Consider the following 27647-nt stretch of genomic DNA (forward strand, 5'->3'; position numbering starts at 1 on the left):
TACCACAGGGCTGAGAGTCTGAAGGTAGAGGGACTGTACTCTACCACAGGGCTGAGAGTCTGAAGGTAGAGGGACTGGACTCTACCACAGGGCTGAGAGTGTGAAGGTAGAGGGACTGTACTCTACCACAGGGCTGAGAGTCTGAAGGTAGAGGGACTGTACTCTACCACAGGCCTGAGAGTGTGAAGGTAGAGGGACTGGACTCTACCACAGGGCTGAGAGTTTAACGGTAGAGGGACTGTACTCTACCACAGGGCTGAGAGTCTGAAGGTAGAGGGACTGTACTCTACCACAGGGCTGAGAGTGTGAATGTAGAGGGACTGTACTCTACCACAGGGCTGAGAGTCTGAAGGTAGAGGGACTGTACTCTACCACAGGGCTGAGAGTGTGAAGGTAGAGGGACTGTACTCTACCACAGGGCTGAGAGTGTGAAGGTAGAGGGACTGTACTCTACCACAGGGCTGAGAGTGAATGAAGAGGGACTGTGTTCTAGACCTGCTGTTTTCAACTCTCTAGAGACAGCAGGCGCGGTAGAGATACTCTGAATGATCAGCTATTAAAAGCCAACTGACATTTACTCCTGAGGTGCTGACCTGTTGCACCCTCGACAACCACTGTAATTATTATTATCTGACCCTGCTGGTCATCTATGAACATTTGAACATCTTGGCCATGTTCTGTTATAATCTCCACCCGGCACAGCCAGAAGAGGACTGGTCCATCCCTCAGAGCCTGGTTCCTCTCTGGGTTTATAATCTCCACCTGGCACAGCTAGAAGAGGACTGGCCACCCCTCAGAGTCTGGTTCCTCTCTAGGTTTTTTTCCTAGGTTCTGGCCTTTCTAGGGAGTTTTTCCTAGCCACCGTGCTTCTACATCAGCATTGCTTGCTGTTTGGGGGTTTTAGGCTGGGTTTCTGTACAGCACTTTGAGATATCAGCTGATGTAAGAAGAGCATTATAAATAATTTTGATTTGATTTGATGTATTATTCTACCACATTGCTGAGAGTCTGAAGGAAGAGGGACTGTAGTCTACCCATCATGGGGTAGATGGAGATAGAGGGACTGTAGTCTACCCATAATGGGGTAGATGGAGATAGAGGGACTGTAGTCTACCCATCATGGGGTAGATGGAGATAGAGGGACTGTAGTCTACCCATAATGGGGTAGATGGAGATAGAGGGACTGTAGTCTACCCATAATGGGGTAGATGGAGATAGAGGGACTGTAGTCTACCCATAATGGGGTAGATGGAGATAGAGGGACTGTAGTCTACCCATAATGGGGTAGATGGAGATAGAGGGACTGTAGTCTACCCATCATGGGGTAGATGGAGATAGAGGGACTGTAGTCTACCCATAATGGGGTAGATGGAGATAGAGGGACTGTAGTCTACCCATCATGGGGTAGATGGAGATAGAGGGACTGTAGTCTACCCATAATGGGGTAGATGGAGATAGAGGGACTGTAGTCTACCCATAATGGGGTAGATGGAGATAGAGGGACTGTAGTCTACCCATCATGGGGTAGATGGAGATAGAGGGACTGTAGTCTACCCATAATGGGGTAGATGGAGATAGAGGGACTGTAGTCTACCCATCATGGGGTAGATGGAGATAGAGGGACTGTAGTCTACCCATAATGGGGTAGATGGAGATAGAGGGACTGTAGTCTACCCATCATGGGGTAGATGGAGATAGAGGGACTATAGTCTACCCATAATGGGGTAGATGGAGATAGAGGGACTGTAATCTACCCATCATGGGGTAGATGGAGATAGAGGGACTGTAGGCTACCCATCATGGGGTAGATGGAGATAGAGGGACTGTAATCTACCCATCATGGGGTAGATGGAGATAGAGGGACTGTAATCTACCCATCATGGGGTAGATGGAGATAGAGGGACTGTAATCTACCCATCATGGGGTAGATGGAGATAGAGGGACTGTAGGCTACCCATCATGGGGTAGATGGAGATAGAGGGACTGTAGGCTACCCATCATGGGGTAAATGAAGGAAGAGTGGCTGTCTCTCATTCTCTCTCACTTACTCCCTCCCTCGCCCCCTCTCTGTCTCTCTCTCTCCTCTCTGTACCTGTCTGTTCTGCTCTGTCGGTAATTAGTCCCCCAGTGGGTCCAAACCACCCTGTGGATCTGGTTTAAAGAGTAAGCAGCATGTTATGACTAATTGGAAATAACACTTTCACACAGAGCCCTTTTCCGAGGGAAGATAATGACAGAGTGTTGGCCAGTGAGAAGTAGTGGCCGTTATTGTCTGACATAAGTCATATATGGAACCCTATTCCTTACTTTAGTGCACTACTTTTGACCAGGGCCCATAGGGAATAGGGTGCCATTTGATCAGGGCCCATAGGGAATAGGGTGCCATTTGAACAGGGCCCATAGGGAATAGGATGCCATTTGACTAGAGACCGGTACTACAATACCAGTCTCTAGTGTTACTGCAATACCAGTCTCTAGTGTTACTACCAGTCTCAGTGTTACTACAATACCAGTCTCTAGTGTTACTACAATACCAGTCTCTAGTGTTACTATCATACCAGTCTCAGTGTTACTACAATACCAGTCTCTAGTGTTACTACAATACCAGTCTCTAGTGTTACTACCAGTCTCTAGTGTTACTACAATACCAGTCTCTAGTGTTACTACAATACCAGTCTCTAGTGTTACTACAAGTCTCTAGTGTTACTACAATACCAGTCTCTAGTGTTACTATCATACCAGTCTCTAGTGTTACTACCAGTCTCTAGTGTTACTACAATACCAGTCTCTAGTGTTACTACCAGTCTCTAGTGTTACTACAATACCAGTCTCTAGTGTTACTACAATACCAGTCTCTAGTGTTACTACAAGTCTCTAGTGTTACTACAATACCAGTCTCTAGTGTTACTATCATACCAGTCTCTAGTGTTACTATAATACCAGTCTCTAGTGTTACTACAATACCAGTCTCTAGTGTTACTACAATACCAGTCTCTAGTGTTACTACAATACCAGTCTCTAGTGTTACTAAAATACCAGTCTCTAGTGTTACTACAATACTAGTCTCTATGGTGTTACTATAATACCAGTCACTAGTGTTACTACAATACCAGTCTCTTGTGTTACTACAATACCAGTCTCTAGTGTTACTACAATACCAGTCTCTATAGTGTTACTACAATACCAGTCTCTAGTGTTACTACAATACCAGTCTCTAGTGTTACTACCAGTCTCTAGTGTTACTACAATACCAGTCTCTAGTGTTACTACCAGTCTATAGTGTTACTACAATACCAGTCTCTAGTGTTACTATAATACCAGTCTCTAGTTTTACTACAATACCAGTCTCTAGTGTTACTACAATACCAGTATCTAGTGTTACTACCAGTCTGTAGTGTTACTACAACACCAGTCTCTAGTGTAACTACCAGTCTCTAGTGTTACTACAATGCCAGTCTCTAGTGTTACTATAATACCAGTCTCTAGTGTTACTACAATACCAGTCTCTAGTGTTACTACAATACCAGTCTCTAGTGTTACTACCAGTCTCAGTGTTACTACAATACCAGTCTCTAGTGTTACTACCCGTCTCTAGTGTTACTACAATACCAGTCTCTAGTGTTACTATCATACCAGTCTCTAGTGTTACTACAATTCCCGTCTCTAGTGTTACTATCATACCAGTCTCTAGTGTTACTATAATACCAGTCTCTAGTGTTACTACAATACCAGTCTCTAGTGTTACTACAATACAAGTCTCTGGTGTTACTACCAGTCTCTAGTATTACTACAACACCAGTCTCTAGTGTTACTACCACTCTCTAGTGTTACTACAATACCAGTCTCTGTTGTTACTATAATACCAGTCTCTAGTGTTACTACAATACCAGTCTCTAGTGTTACTACAACACCAGTCTCTAGTGTTACTACAATACCAGTCTCTAGTGTTACTACCAGCCTCTAGTGTTACTACAATAGCAGTCTCTAGTGTTACTACCAGTCTCTAGTGTTACTACAATACCAGTCTCTAGTGTTACTATCATACCAGTCTCTAGTGTTACTATAATACCAGTCTCTAGTGTTACTACAATACCAGTCTCTAGTGTTACTACAATACCAGTCTCTAGTTTTACTACGATACCAGTCTCTAGTGTTACCATAATACCAGTCTCTAGTGTTACTATGATACCGGTCTCTAGTGTTACTACCAGTCTCTAAAATGTTTCTTCAGTCTTTATATCTCACTGAGCTGCTTTCTCTGCAACAGAAATAAACAGTTTCCATAGCATCTTATATACCACAATGCAATACAATGGCAGGTCAGACAGAAAACGATTTCCAATGCATCTTATATCCCACAATGCAATACAATGGTAGGTCAGACAGAAACCGTTTTCCAATGCATCTTATATCCCACAATGCAATACAATGGCAGGTCAGACAGAAACCGTTTTCCAATGCATCTTATATCCCACAATGCAATACAATGGCAGGTCAGACAGAAACCGTTTTCCAATGCATCTTATATCCCACAATGCAATACAATGGCAGGTCAGACAGAAACCGTTTTCCAATGCATCGTATATCCCACAATGCAATACAATGGTAGGTCATGGGTAGGTCATATAACCACAAACACAACCACACACGTTAGATGGACGTTGTGTCATAACTGTGAGGAAGGCCAATACTAGGGTAAATCTTACTGTATGTTTTAGTAAGTGGAACAGCTACACCCAATATCCATGGCACCTAATTCCCTATATAGTGTGCTACTTTCGACCAGAGCCCTTTGTGCAAAGGGAATTGGGTGCCGTTTGGGATCCAGACCCCAAAAAACACTGCCTTTTGGGATCCAGCCCCCAAAAAACACTGCCTTTTGGGATCCAGCCCCCAAAAAACACTGCCTTTTGGGATCCAGCCGCCAAAAAACACTGCCTTTTGGGATCCAGCCCCCAAAAAACACTGCCTTTTGGGATCCAGCCCCCAAAAAACACTGCCTTTTGGGATCCAGCCCCCAAAAAACACTGCCTTTTGGGATCCAGCCCCCAAAAAACACTGCCTTTTGGGATCCAGCCCCAAAAACACTGCCTTTTGGGATCCAGCCCCCAAAAACACTGCCTTTTGGGATCCAGCCCCCAAAAACACTGCCTTTTGGGATCCAGCCCCCAAAAACACTGCCTTTTGGGATCCAGCCCCCAAAAAACACTGCCGTTTGGGATCCAGCCCCCAAAAAACACTGCCTTTTGGGATCCAGCCCCCAAAAAACACTGCCTTTTGGGATCCAGCCCCCAAAAAACACTGCCTTTTGGGATCCAGCCCCCCAAAAAACACTGCCGTTTGGGATCCAGCCCCCAAAAACACTGCCTTTTGGGATCCAGCCCCCCAAAAACACTGCCTTTTGGGATCCAGCCCCCAAAAAACACTGCCTTTTGGGATCCAGCCCCCCAAAAACACTGCCTTTTGGGATCCAGCCCCCAAAAAACACTGCCTTTTGGAATCCAGCCCCCAAAAACACTGCCTTTTGGGATCCAGCCCCCAAAAACACTGCCTTTTGTGATCCAGCCCCCAAAAACACTGCTTTTTGGGATCCAGCCCCCAAAAACACTGCCTTTTGTAGGTCAGAGGTGTTTTCTTTAAATGTGAGGTACCCTGTAAAAGCCTCGGTCACGTGGGGATGCTGTGAAACAGACAATGTTGGTAGTTGAAATATATCCGTGGCCCTCTATTGAAGGACACGACAGCAATCTAATTCTTGGTTAGTTCTGTCCACACTCCACAGCCCGTTTTCCACTCTTCGATCTTTGCTTTGATTGAAATGGTCGATTGGATTTTGGCGTACGCCAGTGAAGTGTGGTCAGCAACACTTCTTAAACCACACTGTGAAAATGAATGGCTTACGATATACCTCACTTAAAGGAAACCTATAAAGTAGGACAATCCTGGCTGTTACAATGAAGCGTCTGACAACTATATATCTAACTGTTGAGGTAGTGCTCAAGTGATGTTAAACTTGACCTTCTATAGATCTAATGGAATATAAATAGTACTGCATACATACTGCATACTGTACTGCATACTGGACTGCATACTGGACTGCATACTGGACTGCATACATACTGCATACTGTACTGCATACATACTGCATACTGGACTGCATACTGGACTGCATACTGGACTGCATACATACTGCATACTGTACTGCATACATACTGCATACTGTACTGCATACATACTGCATACTGGACTGCATACTGTACTGCATACATACTGCATACTGTACTGCATTCATACTGCATACTGTATTGCATTCATACTGTACTGCATACATACTGCATACTGGACTGCATACTGTACTGCATACATACTGCATACTGTACTGCATACATACTGCATACTGTACTGCATTCATACTGCATACTGTATTACATTCATACTGTACTGCATACATACTGCATACTGTACTGCATACATACTGCATACTGTACTTCATACATACTGCATACTGTACTACATTCATACAGCATACTGTACTTCATACATACTGCATACTGTACTGCATTCATACTGCATACTGTATTACATTCATACTGTACTGCATACATACTGCATACTGTACTGCATACATACTGCATACTGTACTTCATTCATACTGCATACTGTATTACATTCATACTGTACTTCATACATACTGCATACTGTACTGCATACATACTGCATACTGTACTTCATACATACTGCATACTGTACTACATTCATACTGCATACTGTACTTCATACATACTGCATACTGTACTTCATACATACTGAATACTTTAAAACCACATTTAGAAGAAGACGGACATAACATTACTCTATTAAATTTCCAACGGAAAAAGTGTGTTGTGATGTTTTGCTCGACCTTGTAGGTTGGTTTCCCCATTCAGTGAAACACATTATAATTAAGATGTCCCCCTTTTTGTCTTCCCCTCTCAACAGGTTAACAGGATTTCAGATCCCGCCTCCCGTCACCAGCACAGGGTCCATATTTTCACTACGGCTTACCAGTGACTTTGCAGTAAGCGCTCACGGATTTAAGATGGCTTATGAAGGTGAGAGAGAAAAAATATTCACTGTTGTTTCTTGTAAGAGAGAGAGAGAGAGAGATGGTCACGGTCAAACAACATAACGTTTGGTATTCAGTCAAATGATACTCAGAGGTTGTTAAAATTATCGTCTTTAGTCACAAAATTTGAATTTGCATTTAATTAGAAACATTACATGTCCACGGAAAAGTGTAAATATACAACATCCTAAATATTTTCTCATTTAATCTCCTGTCTTGCTCATGCATTATGACAACATTTGGTCCCATTGACCCGGATCTCAACATTTCCCCTCTGTCCCAAACCATTTCTCTTTCCAGAGGTGCATATTATATCACACAGCAGATGGTGCAGGGAATTAGCTGAACTAATGGATGTGCTAACTCATCTCTGTCGAGAGCGGTGCAGAAGTCGACAGAAATGCAGGGGCTGTCTAAATATGAAGTATCCCTCTGTGGCAGTAGGTTATGTCTCCTCTCCTCTCCTCTCCTCTCCTCTCCTCTCCTCTCCTCTCCTCTCCTCTCCTCTCCTCTCCTCTCCTCTCCTCTTCTCTTCTCTTCTCTTCTCTTCTCTTCTCCTCTCCTCTCCTCTCCTCTCCTCTCCTCTCCTCTCCTCTCCTCTCCTCTCCTCTCCTCTCCTCTCCTCTCCTCTCCTCTCCTCTCCTCTCCTCTCTTCTCTTCTCTTCTCTTCTCCTCTCCTTTTTTTCTTCTCTCCTCTCCTCTCCTCTCCTCTCCTCTCTTCTCTTCTCTTCTCTTCTCTTCTCTTCTCTTCTCTTCTCTTCTCTTCTCTCCTCTCCTCTCCTCTCACCGCTGCCTCCTTTCTCCCCTATTTCCTCTCTACCTGATCCCCTGTTCTCCTCTTCTCTCCTCTCCTCTCTATCCCCTCTCTATCTATCCTCTGCCCCCTCTCATTCTTGTGATTTTAGCTCAGTGAGGCTCTTAGTGACTCAGATATCATTTTAGCTTAGTGATGCTCGCAGTTACTCAGATATGATTTTAGCTCAGTGATGGTCTTAGTGACTCAGATATGATTTTAGCTCAGTGATGGTCTTAGTGACTCAGATATGATTTTAGCTCAGTGATGGTCTTAGTGACTCAGATATGATTTTAGCTCAGTGGTGCTCACAGAGGCCCTGGTCAAAAGTAGTGCACTATAGAGGGAATAGGGTGCCATTCGGGACACAGGGAGAGGAGATGGAATCTCATTGTGTTACCTGTCATTCATCCATCGAAGGAGCAGAGAGAAAAACAAGTTCGACTCTCAGTGTGTTTATACTGATTAATGGGTCTCAAACATTCCTCTCCTCTTCTCTCCTATCCTCTAGTTAATAATGTGTCTCAGGCAGTCCTTTGTCTCCTGTCCTGCCCTGTCCTCTCCGCTCCTCTAGTTAATGTGTCTCAAACAGTCCTCTGGAGAATGCACAACCTCAACCCTGTTTTAATAGGGAGTGTGCTTCTCATACTGCCCTGAAAACTGTTGTTTTCTGAAGAGATTGGTTAGCTAGCTATACTTATGGACTGTATGTTTTAGTTTTCTGAAAAGATTGGTTAACTAACTATATTTATGGACTGTATATGCTAGTTTTCTGAAGAGATTGGTCAGCTAGCTATATTTATGGACTGTATATGCTAGTTTTCTGAAGAGATTGGTCAGCTAGCTATATTTATGGACTGTATATGCTAGTTTTCTGAAGAGATTGGTCAGCTAGCTATATTTATAGACTGTATATGCTAGTTTTCTGAAGAGATTGGTTAGCTAGCTATATTTATAGACTGTATATGCTAGTTTTCTGAAGAGATTGGTTAGCTAGCTATATTTATGGACTGTATATGCTAGTTTTCTGAAGATATTGGTTAGCTAGCTATATTTATGGACTGTATCTGATAGTTTTCTGAAGAGATTGGTTAGCTAGCTATATTTATGGACTGTATATGCTAGTTTTCTGAAGAGATTGGTTAGCTAGCTATATTTATGGACTGTATATGCTAGTTTTCTGAAGAGATTGGTTAGCTAGCTATATTTATGGACTGTATATGCTAGTTTTCTGAAGAGATTGCTTAGCTAGCTATATTTATGGACTGTATATGCTAGTTTTCTGAAGAGATTGGTTAGCTAGCTATATTTATGGACTGTATATGCTAGTTTTCTGAAGAGATTGGTTAGCTAGCTATATTTATAGACTGTATATGCTAGTTTTCTGAAGAGATTGGTTAGCTAGCTATATTTATGGACTGTATATGCTAGTTTTCTGAAGAGATTGGTCAGCTAGCTATATTTATGGACTGTATATGCTAGTTTTCTGAAGAGATTGGTCAGCTAGCTATATTTATAGACTGTATATGCTAGTTTTCTGAAGAGATTGGTTAGCTAGCTATATTTATAGACTGTATATGCTAGTTTTCTGAAGAGATTGGTTAGCTAGCTATATTTATGGACTGTATATGCTAGTTTTCTGAAGATATTGGTTAGCTAGCTATATTTATGGACTGTATCTGATAGTTTTCTGAAGAGATTGGTTAGCTAGCTATATTTATGGACTGTATATGCTAGTTTTCTGAAGAGATTGGTTAGCTAGCTATATTTATGGACTGTATATGCTAGTTTTCTGAAGAGATTGGTTAGCTAGCTATATTTATGGACTGTATATGCTAGTTTTCTGAAGAGATTGGTTAGCTAGCTATATTTATGGACTGTATATGCTAGTTTTCTGAAGAGATTGGTTAGCTAGCTATACTTATAGACTGTAGCTTTGATAAGACGTGTTTCTATCTTGAAGTGTCCGTATTTTAATAGCACCACTGCAGACCTATTATCTAGTGTATAAGCGCGAGACACGTGTTTTCCTCAGAATAGGTTTCTGGATCACAGTTGATCCATAATGTAAATCTAAATACTTTATGTTTTTGTTGTTGACATCTCAGTGGATGTTGTCTATTGAGTGAAAACTTTCTCTCCGCTGTGTTTACAAGTTGTTTAGCTCTGTGTGATGTGATGTGTGTGTGTTTGTGTGTGTGTGTGTGTGTGTGTGTGTGTGTGTGTGTGTGTGTGTGGGGGGGTGATGAGGGTTGACTAATTCTGCTGCTATGAAACCCCAGCCATTCCCAGCAATGTAGTACAGGGCTCCTGTGGGAGATTTATGTTGCTCAAAACACACACACACACACACACACACACACACACACACACACACACACACACACACACACACACACACACACACACACACACACACACACACACACACACACACACACACACACACAGTGCCACTCCACACCCTCATATTCTTCAAAGGGCTACACAGTCATTAGCTATACAGGGAAATAAATAGCTCTCCCCCTAGAGAGACCTCTGAGCCAACTACCTCATTTACTTGTTCACATAACTCATACGGTGTCGTCCCAAATGGCACCCTATTCCCTCTGTGTCTCTCCGTGCAACAAAGAGCCCTGGTCAAATGTAGTGCACTATAATAGGAGTTGTGTTCCGTTTGGGTTGCAACCCCTAGTGTTCCGTTTGGGTTGCAGCCCCTAGTGTTCCGTTTGGGTTGCAACCCCTAGTGTTCCGTTTGGGTTGCAACCCCTAGTGTTCCGTTCGGGTTGCAGCCCCTAGTGTTCCGTTTGGGTTGCAGGCCGTAGTGTTCCGTTTGGGTTGCAACCCCTAGTGTTCCGTTTGGGTTGCAGCTCCTAGTGTTCCGTTTGGGTTGCAACCCCTAGTGTTCCGTTTGGGTTGCAGCCCCTAGTGTTCCGTTTGGGTTGCAGCCCCTAGTGTTCCGTTTGGGTTGCAGCCCCTAGTGTTCCGTTTGGGTTGCAGCCCCTAGTGTTCCGTTTGGGTTGCAGCCCCTAGTGTTCCGTTTGGGTTGCAGCCCCTAGTGTTCCGTTTGGGTTGCAGCCCTTAGTGTTCCGTTTGGGTTGCAGCCCCAAGTGTTCCATTTGGGTTGCAACCCCTAGTGTTCTGTTTGGGTTGCAACCCCTAGTGTTCCGTTTGGGTTGCAGCCCCTTTTGTTCCGTTTGGGTTGCAACCCCTAGTGTTCCGTTTGGGTTGAAACCCCTAGTGTTCCGTTTGGGTTGCAGCCCCTAGTGTTCCGTTTGGGTTGCATCCCCTAGTGTTCCGTTTGGGTTGCAGCCCCTAGTGTTCCGTTTGGCTTGCAGCCCCTAGTGTTCCGTTTTGGTTGCAACCCCTAGTGTTCCGTTTGGGTTGCAGCCCCTAGTGTTCTGTTTTGGTTGCAACCCCTAGTGTTCCGTTTTGGTTGCAACCCCTAGTGTTCCGTTTGGGTTGCAGCCCCTAGTGTTCCGTTTGGGTTGCAGCCCCTAGTGTTCCGTTTGGGTTGCAGCCCCTAGTGTTCCGTTTGGGTTGCAGCCCCTAGTGTTCCGTTTGGGTTGCAACCCCTAGTGTTCTGTTTGGGTTACAGCCCCTAGTGTTCCGTTTGGGTTGCAGCCCTTAGTGTTCCGTTTGGGTTGCAGCCCCTAGTGTTCCGTTTGGGTTGCAACCCCTAGTACCACTGAGTTTACTGAGAGGCAAGTCTACTGCTGCTGTTGCTGCTGTTTGAAGAGTTCTGTTCCAAATCATCATATCGACCAATTTCTCACATTTGTTGTTGTTTTTTTTTTCATCAGAAATTATTGCTTATGGGTACCTTCACGTGGTGTTTGTGTAAAATATTGCTGTCCTCAGATTTTTTTCTTATTAATAGATTTTAAGACGTGTATTGAAATGGGTTTTGTTGCGAAAAAAAAGCCTGCTATATATCCATTGTTGAGATTAAATGAAATGTTCATATCCTGTATATTTGACTGTGATATGTGGTTGTCTGCGTCTCACCTAGTTATCTTAAGATGAATGTACTCACTCAAAGTCGCTCTGGGTAAGAGCATCTGCTATATGAGTCAAGTGTAAGTATTTTACATACAGGACTCATACTACTGTATTGATTCAGTATTTTATATACAGGTCTCATACTACTGTATTGATTCAGTATTTTATATACAGCTCTCATACTACTGTATTGATTCAGTATTTTACGTACAGGACTCATACTATTGTATTGATTCAGTATTTTATATACAGGTCTCATTCTACTGTATTGATTCGGTATTTTATATACAGGTCTCATACTACTGTATTGATTCAGTATTTTATATACAGGTCTCATACTACTGTATTGATTCAGTATTTTATATACAGGTCTCATACTACTGTATTGATTCAGTATTTTATATACAGGTCTCATTCTACTGTATTGATTCGGTATTTTATATACAGGTCTCATACTACTGTATTGATTCAGTATTTTATATACAGGTCTCATACTACTGTATTGATTCAGTATTTTATATACAGGTCTCATACTACTGTATTGATTCAGTATTTTATATACAGGACTCATACTACTGTATTGATTCAGTATTTTATATACAGGACTCATACTACTGTATTGATTCAGTATTTTACACACAGGACTAATACTACTGTATTGATTCAGTATTTTATATACAGGTCTCATACTACTGTATTGATTCAGTATTTTATATACAGGACTCATACTACTGTATTGATTCAGTATTTTATATACAGGTCTAATACTACTGTATTGATTCAGTATTTTATATACAGGACTCATACTACTGTATTGATTCAGTATTTTATATACAGGTCTCATTCTACTGTATTGATTCAGTATTTTATATACAGGTCTCATACTACTGTATTGATTCAGTATTTTATATACAGGTCTCATACTACTGTATTGATTCAGTATTTTATATACAGGTCTCATATTACATAACTTCCGGCGCCGACAGAGATGGCCGCCTCACTTCGCGTTCCTAGGAAACTATGCAGTATTTTATTTTTTTTATGTGTTATTTCTGACATACAGTCGGGAGGAACTATTGGATATAAGAGCAATGTCAACTCATCATCATTACGACCAGGAATACGACTTTCCCGAAGCGGATCCTCTGTTTGGCCCACCACCCAGGACAATGGATCGGATCCCAGCCGGCGAATCCGTAGAAGAAGGGGCAGATGGAGCGGTCTTCTGGTCAGGCTCCGTAGACGGGCACATCGCGCAACGCTCCCGATCATACTACTCGGCAATGTCCAGTCTCTTGACAACAAGGTAGATAAAATCAGAGCTTTGTTTCACGGAAGCATGGCTCACTCGAGACACGCTATCGGAGTCGGTACAGCCACCTGGTTTCTTCACGCATCGCGCCGACAGAAACAAGCATGTCTCTGGTAAGAAGAAGGGCGGGGGTGTATGCCTTATGATTAACGAGACGTGGTGTGATCATAACAACGTACAGGAACTCAAGTCCTTTTGTTCACCTGACTTAGAATTCCTCACAATCAAATGCAGACCGCATTATCTACCAAGAGAATTCTCTTCGATCATTATCACAGTTGTGTATATTCCCCCCAAAGCAGACACATCGACGGCCCTGAAAGAACTTAATTGGACTCTATGTAAACTGGAAACCACATATCCTGAGGCTGCCTTTATTGTAGCTGGGGATATTAACAAGGCTAAACTGAAAACAAAGCTCCCCAAATTCTATCAGCATATCGACTGTGCTATCAGGGCTGGCAAAACCCTAGACCACAGTTATTCTAACTTCCGCGACGCATATAAGGCCCTCCCCCGCCCTCCCTTCGGAAAAGCTGACCACGACTGCATTTTGTTGCTCCCTGCCTATAGACAGAAACTAAAACAGGAAGTTCCCGCGCTCAGGTCTGTTCAAAGCTGGTCCGACCAATCGGATTCCACGCTTCAAGATTGCTTCGACCACGTGGACTGGGATATGTTCCTCATTGCGACGAACAACAACATTGATGAATACGCTGATTCGGTGTGTGAGTTTACTAACAAGTGCATCGGTGATGTTGTACACACAGCAACTATTAAAACTTCCCCAACCAGAAACTGTGGATTGATGGCAGCATTCGCACAAAACTGAAGTGCGAACCACTGCTTTTAATCAGGGCAAGGTGTCTGGTAACATGACCGAATACAAACAGTGCAGCTATTCCCTCCGCAAGGCTATCAAACAAGCTAAGCATCAGTACAGAGGCAAAGTGTAATCGCAATTCAACGGCTCAGACACGAGAGGTATGTGGCAGGGTCTACAGTCAATCACGGACTACAAAAGAAAAACCAGCCCTGTTGCGGATCACGATGTCTTGCTCCCAGACAAACTAAACAACGTTTTTGCTCGCTTTGAGGACAATACAGTATCACTGACATGGCCCGCTACCAAAACCTGCGGGCTTTCCTTCACTGTAGCCAACGTGAGTAAAACATTTAAAGGTGTAAACCCTCGCAAGGCTGCCGGCCCAGACGGCATCCCCAGCCGCATCCTCAGAGCATGCACAGACCAGCTGGCTGGTGTGTTTACAGACATATTCAATCAATCCTTATCCCAGTCTGCTGTCCCCACATGCTTCAAGAGGGTCACCATTGTTCCTGTTCCCAAGAAAGCTAAGGTAACTGAGCTAAACGACTACCGCCCCGTAGCACTCACTTCCGTCATCATGAAGTGCTTTGAGAGACTAGTCAAGGACCATATCACCTCCGTCCTACCTGACACCCTAGACCCACTCCAATTTGCTTATCGCCCCAATAGGTCCACAGACGACGCAATCGCCACCACACTGCACACTGACCTAACCCATCTGGACAAGAGGAATACCCATGTAAGAATGCTGTCCATTGACTACAGCTCAGCATTTAACACCATTGTACCCTCCAAACTCGTCCTTAAGCTCGAGACCCTGGGTCTCGACCCCGCCCTGTGCAACTGGGTACTGGACTTCCTGACGGGCCGCCCCCAGGTGGTGAGGGTAGGTAACAACATCTCCACCCCGCTGATACTCAACACTGGGGCTCCACAAGGGTGCGTTCTCAGCCCTCTCCTGTACTCCCTGTTCACCCACGACTGCGTGGCCATGCACGCCTCCAACTCAATCATCAGGTTTGCAGACGACACTACAGTGGTATGCTTGAGTACCAACAACGACGAGACGGCCTACAGGGAGGAGGTGAGGGCCCTCGGAGTGTGGTGTCAGGAAAATAACCTCACACTCAATGTCAACAAAACAAATGAGATGATCGTGGACTTCAGGAAACAGCAGAGGGAGCACCCCATCCACATCAACGGGACAGTAGTGGAGAGGGTGGAGAGTTTTAAGTTCCTCAGCGTACACATCACGGACAAACTGAAATGGTCCACGCACACAGACAGCATCGTGAAGAAGGCGCAGCAGCGCCTCTTCAACCTCAGGTGGCTGAAGAAATTTGGCTTGTCACCAAAAACACTCACACACTTTTACAGATGCACAATCGAGAGCATCCTGTCGGGCTGTATCACCGCCTGGTACGACAGCTGCTCCGCCCATAACCGTATGGCTCTCCAGAGGGTAGTGAGGTCTGCACAACGCATCACCGGGTGCAAACTACCTGCCCTCCAGGACACCTACACCACCCGATGTCACAGGAAGGCCAAAAAGATCATCAAGGACAACAACCACCCGAGCCACTACCTGTTCACCCTGCTAACATCCAGAAGGGGAGGTCAGTACAGGTGCATCAAAGCAGGGACCGAGAGACTGAAAAACAGCTTCTATCTCAAGGCCATCAGACTGTTAAACAGCCATCGCTAACATTGAATGGCTGCTGCCAACATACTGACTCAACTCCAGCCACTTTAATAATGGAAAAATTGATGTAATCAATTTATCACTAGCCACTTTATATTATATAATGTTTACTTACCCTACATTACACATCTCATATGTATATACTGTACTCTATACCATCTACTACATCTTGCCATCTTGATGTAATGTATCACTAGCCACTTTAAACAATGCCACTTTATATAATGTTTACATACCTTACATTACTCATATATGTATATACTGTACTCTATACCATCTACTGCATCTTGTCTATGCCGTTCTGCACCATCACTCATTCATATATCTTTATGTACATATTCTCATTCATTCCTTTACACTTGTGTGTATAAGGTAGTTGTTGTGGAAATGTTAGGTTAGATTACTTGTTAGATATTACTGCACGGTCGGAACTAGAAGCACAAGCATTTCGCTGCACTCGCATTAACACCTGCTAACCATGTGTATGTGACAAATCAAGTTGATTTGATTTGTATTGATTCAGTATTTTACGTACAGGACTCATATTACTGTATTGATTCAGTATTTTAACATGTTTTTAAATATTGATGTCACAAATGTATAATTTTCACAGTTAAAAAAATTAAAGTAGTTATTTGTTACATGTGACTGTGTAAAAACCTAGTAGTTCTACTGTTTCTCTGAGAGGGAGGCAGATATATAGCGTTTCGCAAACACAACATGATTATTTGTCTCTCTGAAATGAAACCATCAAGTGATAAGAATGTAAACAAATCCACGTCTGTCATTGAACAACCCCCACGATTCACTAGTGAAAAAACACACCGTTCTCTTTCATAATAATAATTTCTGAAAGTCGATATATAGTCATTTAAAAAAAAAAAATCTTTTCAATTACAAACTGTGGGTAATTATTTATTCTGTGTTGTAGCTAAATGAAAGGAGGACATCTATTTAGTGCTACTCTGCAGTGTTGACCAGAAGCATTATGAGCTCATGTACTGCTGGACTGGGCATGGAATTGACCTGATTTTTCTGATTGGGTTATCTTTGTTTCCTGTTTGTCATGAAACGTAGCCACGCCCCTAGAGTTATAATGAGTGTTTATATGAAACGTGGCCACGCCCCTCGAGTTATAATGAGTGTTTATATGAAACGTAGCCACGCCCCTCGAGTTATAATGAGTGTTTGTCATGAAACGGAGCCACGCCCCCAGTTTTATAATGAGTGTTTATATGAAACGTAGCCACGCCCCTAGAGTTATAATGAGTGTTTATATGAAACGTAGCCACGCCCCTCAAGTTATAATGAGTGTTTATATGAAACGTAGCCACGCCCCTCGAGTTATAATGAGTGTTTATATGAAACGTAGCCACGCCCCTAGAGTTATAATGAGTGTTTATATGAAACGTGGCCACGCCCCTCGAGTTATAATGAGTGTTTATATGAAACGTAGCCACGCCCCTCGAGTTATAATGAGTGTTTGTCATGAAACGGAGCCACGCCCCCAGTTTTATAATGAGTGTTTATATGAAACGTAGCCACGCCCCTAGAGTTATAATGAGTGTTTATATGAAACGTAGCCACGCCCCTCAAGTTATAATGAGTGTTTATATGAAATGTAGCCACGCCCCTAGAGTTATAATGAGTGTTTGTCATGAAACGTAGCCACGCCCCTAGAGTTATAATGAGTGTTTGTCATGAAACGTAGCCACGCCCCTAGAGTTATAATGAGTGTTTATATGAAACGTAGCCACGCCCCTCGAGTTATGTGTTTATATGAAACGTAGCCACGCCCCTCGAGTTATAATGAGTGTTTATATGAAACGTAGCCACGCCCCTCGAGTTATAATGAGTGTTTATATGAAACGTAGCCACGCCCCTCGAGTTATAATGAGTGTTTATATGAAACGTAGCCACGCCCCTAGAGTTAAAATCGAGTGTTTGTCATGAAACGTAGCCACGCCCCTAGAGTTATAATGAGTGTTTGTCATGAAACGTAGCCACGCCCCTAGAGTTATAATGAGTGTTTGTCATGAAACGTAGCCACGCCCCTAGAGTTATAATGAGTGTTTATATGAAACGTAGCCACGCCCCTCGAGTTATAATGAGTGTTTATGTGAAACGTAGCCACGCCCCTCAAGTTATAATGAGTGTTTATATGAAACGTAGCCACGCCCCTAGAGTTATAATGAGTGTTTGTCATGAAACGTAGCCACGCCCCTAGAGTTATAATGAGTGTTTATATGCGTTTGTTTCAAACTTGGCAAGATGACTTTCCATATTTTCAGTTTAACATTTGAGCTAAAAAAAAAAATTCAGCTTAACTTGAGTCTGCCTTCTGACAGGCCATGTTTGGAATGGCTTCTGTTGGCCAATATAGGACTTTATCAGAAAGAAATGCATAACATTTGTCTTTAACATATTGTCTATCCATCCGTTCTTAGACTCTATCACCATATAATGTATTTCAATACACCAAAAGGTAATTGGGTCAGAACTGTTATAATTTTAGCAAAATGCCTCCATTGATTTAAACCAGAACCATGACCAACCAGTAAATCACGGTTCCTCTTGGATTTAATGGGGGAATGGGCCGGGCCAGGATCACAGAACTATTCCTTACGAGCAAATTCCTTTCACTTTTGTAGCTATATACTGTAGCTAACTTTTAAAAGAGGTTTGAGAAGCTGGTGTGGGGTGGGGAGACATAGGCTTGATTCAACATTTCATCAGATTCTGATGCTAACATATTGTGTAGCAGACGGGTTTAGAAATGTATTTTCATACCTGCCTATTCGTTGCTAGTTATTGGCTGTAATAGAATACTCTATTCCATAGTGAACTGAATAGGACATATTGGTTTCTCTTCTAATATGTAAAGATATATTTTCAAGTAGATTTGTAAACATTGTGATGTGCTGTGAAATGGTTCAATGTGCTGTTATACTGTATTGGCCCATCCCGTTCATTTTCCAAACAAATCCATCTGATGATTATAGCTTCACCATTGTCCCTCTGTCTGTTATCATCTGATGATTATAGTTCTACCATTAATCCATCTGTCCGTTATCATCTGAAGATTGTAGTTCTACCATTAATCTCTCTGTCTGTTATCATCTGATGATTATAGTTCTACCATTAATCCCTCTGTTGGTTATCATCTGATGATTATAGCTCCACCATTAATCTCTCTGTCTGTTATCATCTGATGATTATAGTTCTACCATTAATCCCTCTGTCGGTTGTCATCTGATGATTATAGTTCTACCATTAATCCCTCTGTCGGTTATCATCTGAAGATTGTAGTTCTACCATTAATCTCTCTGTTGGTTATCATCTGATGATTATAGCTCCACCATTAATCCCTCTGTTGGTTATCATCTGATGATTATAGTTCTACCATTAATCCCTCTGTTGGTTATCATCTGATGATTATAGCTCCACCATTAATCCCTCTGTTGGTTATCATCTGATGATTATAGCTCCACCATTAATCCATCTGTTGGTTATCATCTGATGATTATAGCTTCACCATTAATCCCTCTGTCGGTTATCATCTGATGATTATAGCTCCACCATTAATCCCTCTGTCGGTTATCATCTGATGATTATAGTTCTACCATTAATCTCTCTGTCTGTTATCATCTGATGATTATAGCTCCACCATTAATCCCTCTGTCTGTTATCATCTGATGATTATAGTTCTACCATTAATCCATCTGTCCGTTATCATCTGATGATTATAGCTTCACCATTAATCCCTCTGTCGGTTATCATCTGATGATTATAGTTCCACCATTAATCCATCTGTCCGTTATCATCTGTTATCAGATCAGACTCGTGGACGTGGCAGAAATCCAACCCAAATAAAAACTCCTAGACGTAATCATAGACAATACACATGTAATATCTCGTGACAGACAGTCCAGATAGCTAGTGCACACAAGATTCAATTCTGCTTTTGGAGAGATTTATTGATACGAGACAGAAATGTGTCTCCTGCTTTTTACCCCAAAAACCTCTTTCCGAGATAAACACACAGAAGCTCCCAGAAGGCTGTAGACGACACGTAGTAAATACATTAACTGTATAGAAATGAAGACCTGTGAGAACTGTGGACGGGTTACAGAGAACGAGCAGTGGAAAGAACGACTGTTTCTGTCTCTCTGCCAGTAAACTTTATGATTTAGGTTTTCAAACGTGTTCTTCACAGACAGCAGTTTCACTCTAAGAGGAAACGTGGTTCTAGGGACGTGTCCCCCCCCCCCCAAAAAAACAACACCATATTCCCTATGTAGTGCACTGCTTTTAACCACTATTGACCTAGGTCAAAAGTAGTGCACTACATTGGGGGAATAGGGGGGCCATTTGGGATGCAAACCCCCTTAGTCTGTTTCCAGAATAATTAGCTGAAAGACAGATGGTACACAAACACAACATTGATAGTATCTACACTCGACTGCAATATGTTTTCTATCAAACTGCTTGACGGAATTAATCCTTTTTAATTTATATCGCACAGCAGTTGTTTTAACTGATGTGTGTAATTATTATATTAATTCACACTGCGTTGATGTTCAACATATTCTACTCTGTCCTCAGTACATAGACAATCATTTCAAAAACAATATAACAATTTAAAAATAAATAAATATATATATTTCACCTTTATTTAACCAAGGAAGGCTAGTTGAGAACAAGTTCTCATTTACAACTGCGACCTGGCCAAGATAAAGCATAGCAGTTCGACACAAACAACAACAACAGAGATACACATGGAATAAACAAAACGTACAGTCAATAACACAATAGGGAAAAAAAAGTCTATATACGGTGTGTGGAAATGGCGTTTCAACTGTTCTGCCTGCGGCTATGGAGCCCTGACCAGTTTCACCAGACGTGGCGTTTCAGCTGTTCTGCCTGCGGCTATGGAGCCCTGACCAGTTTCACCAGACGTGGCGTTTCAGCTGTTCTGCCTGCGGCTATGGAGCCCTGACCAGTTTCACCAGACGTGGCGTTTCAACTGTTCTGCCTGCTATGGAGCCCTGACCAGTTTCACCAGACGTGCTCCCTGATGTGTGTAATTATTACATTCATTCACAGTGCATTGACATTCAACATATTCTACTCTGTCATCAGTAGCAATGTACATAGACATTCATTTCTAAAACAATATAGCAACACAAATTCAACTTTTGTCAGTGGTTTAATTGAGCAAACTTAGTCTTTTACACATATTGGGCAGGTGGGCCCAAATGTGTCAGAACTCCAACCATTGGATATGAATGTTGTTATTAAACCAGTGGTAAGCTTCACTGAGAGGTTTATGGGTTTAACAGTTTAACATTGCATCACCAATATACACTTTAGTGTACAAAACATTAAGAACACATTCTAACTAATATTGAGAGAGCAAACATTAATAATATCAATCAATCAAATGTATTTATATAGCCCTTCGTACATCAGCTGATATCTCAAAGTGCTGTACAGAAACCCAGCCTGAAACCCCAAACAGCAAGCAATGCAGGTGTAGAAGTGGCTAGGAAAAACTCCCTAGAAAGGCCAGAACCTAGGAAGAAACCTAGAGAGGAACCAGGCTCTGAGAGGTGGCCAGTCCTCTTCTGGCTGTGCCGGGTGGAGATTATAACAGAACATGGCCAAGATGTTCAAATGTTCATAGATGACCAGCAGGGTCAGATAATAATAATCACAGTGGTTGTCGAGGGTGCAACAGATCAGCACCTCAGGAGTAAATGTCAGTTGGCTTTTCATAGCCGATCATTCAGAGTTAGAGACAGCAGGTCCGGTAGAGTGAGAGAGTTGAAAACAGCAGGTTTGGGACAGGTAGCACATCCGGTGAACAGGTCAGAGTTCCATAGCCGCAGGCAGAACAGTTGAAACTGGAGCAGCAGCACGGCCAGGTGGACTGGAGACAGCAAGGAGACATCAGGCCAGATAGTCCTGAGGCATGGTTCCAGGGCTCTGGTCCTCAGGGAGGGGAGGGAGAGAGAATTAGAGGGAGCTTAAATTCATACAGGATACTGGATAAGACAGGAAAATTACACCAGATATAACAGATTGACCCTAGCCCCACGACACATAAACTATTGTAGCATAGATACTGGAGGATGAGACAGGCGGGGTCGGGAGACGCTGTGGCCCTGTCCGATATCCCCAGACAGGGCCAACCTGTGCCGAAGCACAGCCCCCACACCACAAGAGGAATATCTTCAACCCCCAACTTACTACCCTGAGACAAGGCTGAGTATAGCCCACGAAGATCTCCCCCACGGCACAAACCCGAGGGGGCGCCAACCTCAACAAGAAGATCACATCAGTGACTCAACCTACTCAAGTGACACACCCCTCCTAGGGACGGCATGGAAGAGCACCAGTAAGCCAGTGACTCAGGCCCTGTAATAGGGTTAGAGGCAGAGAAACCCAGTGGAGAAAAGGGAAACCAGCCAGGCAGAGACAGCAAGGGCGGTTCATCGCTCCAGTGCCTTTACGTTCACCTTCGCACCCCTGGGCCAGACTACATTCAATCATAGGACCTACTGAAGAGATGAGTCTTCAATAAAGACTTAAAGGTCGAGACCGAGTCTGCATTTCTCACATGGATAGGCAGACCGTTCCATAAAAATGGAGCTCTATAGGAGAAAGCCCTGCTTCCAGCTGTTTGCTTAGAAATTCTAGGGACAGTAAGGAGGCCTGCGTCTTGTGACCGTAGCGTACGTGTAGGTATGTATGGCAGGACCAAATCGGAAAGATAGGTAGGAGCAAGCCCATGTAATGAGTTGTAGGTTAGCAGTAAAACCTTGAAATCAGCCCTTGCCTTAACAGGAAGCCAGTGTAGAGAGGCTAGCACTGGAGTAATATGATCACATTTTGGGGTTCTAGTCAGGATTCTAGCCGCCGTATTTAGCACTAACTGAAGTTTATTTAGTGCTTTATCCGGGTAGCCGGAAAGTAGAGCATTGCAGTAGTCTAGTTTAGAAGGGACAAAAGCATGAATAAGCTTTTATGCATCATTTTGATCTAAAAAAAATCTCAAAAATTGGGGAGTTGATCTCAAATTGATCTCAAAAATGAGATTTTTGCAATGTTACGTAGATGGAAAAAAGCTGTCCTTGAAACATTCTTGATATGTTCGTCAAAAGAGAGATCAGGGTCCAGAGTAACGCCGAGGTCCTTCACAGTTTTATTTGAGACGACTTTACAACCATCAAGATTAATTGTCAGATCCAACGGAAGATCTCTTTGTTTCTTGGGACCTTAGAACTAGCATCTCTGTTTTGTCAGAGTTTTAAAGTAAAACATTTGCTGACATCCACTTCCTTGTCTGAAACACAGGCTTCCAGCGAGGGCAATTTTGGGGCTTCACCATGTTTCATTGAAATGTACAGCTGTGTGTCGTCCGCATAGCAGTGAAAGTTAACATTATGTTTCCGAATGACACCACCAAGAGGTAGAATATTTAGTGAAAACAATAGTGGTCCTAAAACGGAACCTTGAGGAACACCGAATCTTACAAGTGATTTGTCAGAAGACAAACCATCCACAGAGACAAACTGATATATTTCCGACAGATAAGATCTAAACCAGGCCAGAACTATATAAACCAGGCCAGAACTATCTAAACCAGGCCAGAACTTGTCCGTGTAGACCAATTAGGGTTTCCAATCTCTCCAAAAGAATGTGGTGATCGATGATGTCATAAGCAGCACTAAGGACTAGGAGCACGGGGACAGATGCAGAGCCTCGGTCTGCATGTCAATCTCTCCTGGCTCAAAGTGGAGGAGAGATTGGCTTCGTCACTACTTGTATTTGTGAGAGGTATTGACATGTTGAAAGCACCGAGCTGTCTGTTTAAATGACTACCACACAGCTCAGACACCCCATGCATACCCCACAAGACATGCCACCAGAGGTCCCTTCACAGTCCTCAAGTCCAGAACAGACTATGGGAGGCACACAGTACTACATAGAGCCATGACTACATGGAACTCTATTCCACATCATATTTAAAAAACAGATGAAAATACACCTTATGGAACAGCGGGGACTGTGAAGAGACACAAACATAGGCTAAGACACACACACGATAACATACCCACTATACACACACATACACATGGATTTTGTGTTGTAGATATGTGGTAGTGGAGTAAGGGCCTGAGGACACACACCTAATGTTTTATGAAAAATGTTATGAATGTATTGCTGTATAATTGTATAAACTGCCTTCATTTAGCTGGATCCCAGGAAGAGTAGCTGCTGCCTTGACAGGAACTAATGGGGATCCATAATAAACCCCAGGAAGAGTAGCTGCTGCCTTGACAGGAACTAATGGTTATCCATAATAAACCCCAGGAAGAGTAGCTACTGCCTTGACAGGAACTAATGGGGATCCATAATAAACCCCAGGAAGAGTAGCTGGCTGCCTTGACAGGAACTAATGGTTATCCATAATAAATAGAAATGCAGTTGTGTCCAGTTGGCTGGATGCCCTTTGGGTGGTGGACCGTTCGTCATAAACACAGGAAACTATTGAGTGTGAAAAACCCGGCAGCGTTTCAGTTCTTGACACAAACTGGTGCGCCTGGCATATACTAACATACCCCGTTCAAAGGCTATTAAATCTTTTGTCTTGCTCGTTCACCACAAATCCTTCTTTAACCTCCCCTTCCCCTTCTCCGTCTCCTCCCCTTCACCTACACTGATTGAAGTGGATTTAGTGACATTCTGTCCTGTGTTCCAGAGTTAAGGAGTAGTGTCTGTGGTAACATTCTGTTTGTGTTCCAGAGTTAAGGAGCAGTGTCTGTGGTAACATTCTGTCTGTGTCTGTGTTCCAGAGTTAAGGAGTAGTGTCTGTGGTAACATTCTGTCTGTGTTCCAGAGTTAAGGAGTAGTGTCTGTGGTAACATTCTGTCTGTGTCTGTGTTCCAGAGTTAAGGAGTAGTGTCTGTGGTAACATTCTGTCTGTGTCTGTGTTCCAGAGTTAAGGAGTAGTGTCTGTGGTAACATTCTGTCCTGTGTTCCAGAGTTAAGGAGTAGTGTCTGTGGTAACATTCTGTCTGTGTTCCAGAGTTAAGGAGTAGTGTCTGTGATAACATTCTGTCTGTGTTCCAGAGTTAAGGAGTAGTGTCTGTGGTAACATTCTGTCTGTGTCTGTGTTCCAGAGTTAAGGAGTAGTGTCTGTGGTAACATTCCCTCTGTCTGTGTTCCAGAGTTAAGGAGTAGTGTCTGTGGTAACATTCTGTCTGTGTTCCAGAGTTAAGGAGTAGTGTCTGTGGTAACATTCCCTCTGTCCTGTGTTCCAGAGTTAAGGATCAGTGTCTGTGGTAACATTCTGTCTGTGTTCCAGAGTTAAGGAGTAGTGTCTGTGGTAACATTCTGTCTGTGTTCCAGAGTTAAGGAGTAGTGTCTGTGGTAACATTCCCTCTGTCCTGTGTTCCAGAGTTAAGGAGCAGTGTCTGTGGTAACATTCTGTCTGTGTCTGTGTTCCAGAGTTAAGGAGTAGTGTCTGTGGTAACATTCTGTCTGTGTCTGTGTTCCAGAGTTAAGGAGTAGTGTCTGTGGTAACATTCTGTCTGTGTTCCAGAGTTAAGGAGTAGTGTCTGTGATAACATTCTGTCTGTGTTCCAGAGTTAAGGAGCAGTGTCTGTGGTAACATTCTGTCTGTGTTCCAGAGTTAAGGAGTAGTGTCTGTGGTAACATTTTGTCTGTGTTCCAGAGTTAAGGAGTAGTGTCTGTGGTAACATTCCCTCTGTCCTGTGTTCCAGAGTTAAGGAGCAGCGCCTGTGGGAACCCTGGTGTTCCACCTAAAGGCATCCTAAACGGAACACGGTTCAACATCGGGAACACGATCCACTACAGGTGTGTGACGGGCTACGTGTTGGACGGTCACTCCCTCCTTACCTGTGTCCTCAACACAGGCAATATGGCCGTCTGGGACTTCCCTGTCCCCATCTGCAGAGGTGAGACTGGCTTTAATAACATTGGGCTTGTTCCCAATGGCACCCTATTCCCTACATAGTGAAATACTTGTAACTACAGCCCTATAGGCCTGGGTCTTAAGTAGGGCACTATATAGGGAATAAGGTTCAATTTGGGACTCAAAACATGATTCCTTCTTATTGACACAGTGGGATTGGCCCACGGGCTTTTATTTCTTTCTCGATTGGCTCTTGAATCAAGTCTAATCTAGTTTTCGATTTGTCTTGTTTGACGTTGTGGCGACGAACCAGGATGAAATTCCCAGCACACTATTGAATCTTGGTTGTTCCACAGAAAATATAATGTTCTCTAATACTGTCACTGTACTCCGGGTCGCTTTGCAATCTGACTTCCTGTTTATCTGTAAAGAGCCACAGGCCTTTGATCCTTCGCGGTTCTGAATTGACTTTGGTTGGGATTCTATCATAGAAGAATGTAATGTGTTTTGTCTCCCGGTATTTACCCAGACTATATCTGAGGTGAGTACCACGTCGTGACTGGCACCAGCAGTGGTGTAAAGTACTTAAGTAAAAAAAATACTTTAAAGTACTACTTAAGTAGTTTTATGAGGTATTTGTACTTTTACTTTCCAAATGTATATTTTTGGCAACTTTTACATTTACTTCACTACATTCCTAAAGAAAATAAAGTATTTTTTTTTGACTCCTTACATTTTCCCCTGACACCCAAAAGTACTTGTTACATTTTGACAGGAAAATGGTCCAATTTTACACACTTATCAAGAGAACATCCCTGGTCCATCCCTACTGCCTCTGATCTGGAAGACTCACTAAACACAAATGCTTTTTTTGTAAATTATGTCTGAGTGTTGGAGTGCTCCCCTGGCTATCTGTCAATAAAATAACATTGAACATTGTACCGTCTGGTTTGCTTAATATAAAGGAATTTGAAATTATTTATACTTTTACATTTGATACTTAAGTATATATTTAGCAATTCCATTTTACTTTTGATAAAATAAACCAAATTATTTTAGACTTTTATTCAAGTAGTATTTTACAGGGTGACTTCCACTTTTACTTGAGTCATTTTCTATTAAGGTATCTTTACTTTTACTCAAGTCGGACAATCAAATACTTTTTCCAACCAGTATGAGTATGTCCCAAGTGCATCCCAAATGGACACTCTATTCCCTATTTAAGTGCACTACTTTTCACCAGGGCCCATAGGGTCGAAAGTAGTGGCCTATTTAGGGAATACGGTGCCCTTTGGGACACGTTCACTACCCCACGCACTTAAAGATGCAGGTTATACGGGGTGGCTACAGGGACAGATTGAAATAGTCATCATAGACACTCATTTATGACATCATAGACACTCATTTATGACATCATAGATACTCATTTATGACATCATCGATACTCATTTATGACATCATAGATACTCATTTATGACATCATAGATACTCATTTATGACATCATAGATACTCATTTATTTATGGGGGGGGATGACATTTCTCCACATAGAAAGGTTCACCTATCTATCCCGTCAACGAATAGTTCAAGATCTGACTTGTTATCTCGATCAGTCCACAAGTATACAGTGGTAGCCTCATGATGATACGATAGACAGCAGTTCACTGCAGGAGACATTACTGCATTGACTCTCCTAACTCATGACCTTATCAACCACTTATTCTGCACTAACATATTATAAACAACATACTAGGTCCTATGATATTTACTGACCCAATTCCCTTTCACTCTATTTCACCAACTAATAGTATTGCATCTATCTTCTTTGGAGCCTGTGAGTAGTTGCCATTAGTTTCCCACAGTGTTGGTTCAGTGTGCTGCTGTCTAACCAACCCTAGGACCCCAGACTCAGACCACATATGTTGTCTCTCTCTTAGAGGGAAAGCCAAATCAAGCTCCTCT

General features: G+C 42.8%; 1 protein-coding gene across 1 annotated transcript in view; it reads left to right on the forward strand.

The window, feature by feature from the left end:
- Positions 1–27647, forward strand: part of LOC110512917 (CUB and sushi domain-containing protein 3) — a 523013-nt gene that overhangs the window by 68319 nt on the left and 427047 nt on the right. The window contains exons 3-4 of the mRNA XM_036934833.1: positions 6979–7091; positions 25535–25729. Of these exons, the coding sequence (XP_036790728.1) occupies positions 6979–7091; positions 25535–25729 (308 nt within the window). The remainder of the gene's footprint in view (positions 1–6978; positions 7092–25534; positions 25730–27647) is intronic.

Source organism: Oncorhynchus mykiss, chromosome 2, assembly GCF_013265735.2.
Source record: "Oncorhynchus mykiss isolate Arlee chromosome 2, USDA_OmykA_1.1, whole genome shotgun sequence".
NCBI classification, from domain to species: Eukaryota; Metazoa; Chordata; class Actinopteri; order Salmoniformes; family Salmonidae; genus Oncorhynchus; species Oncorhynchus mykiss.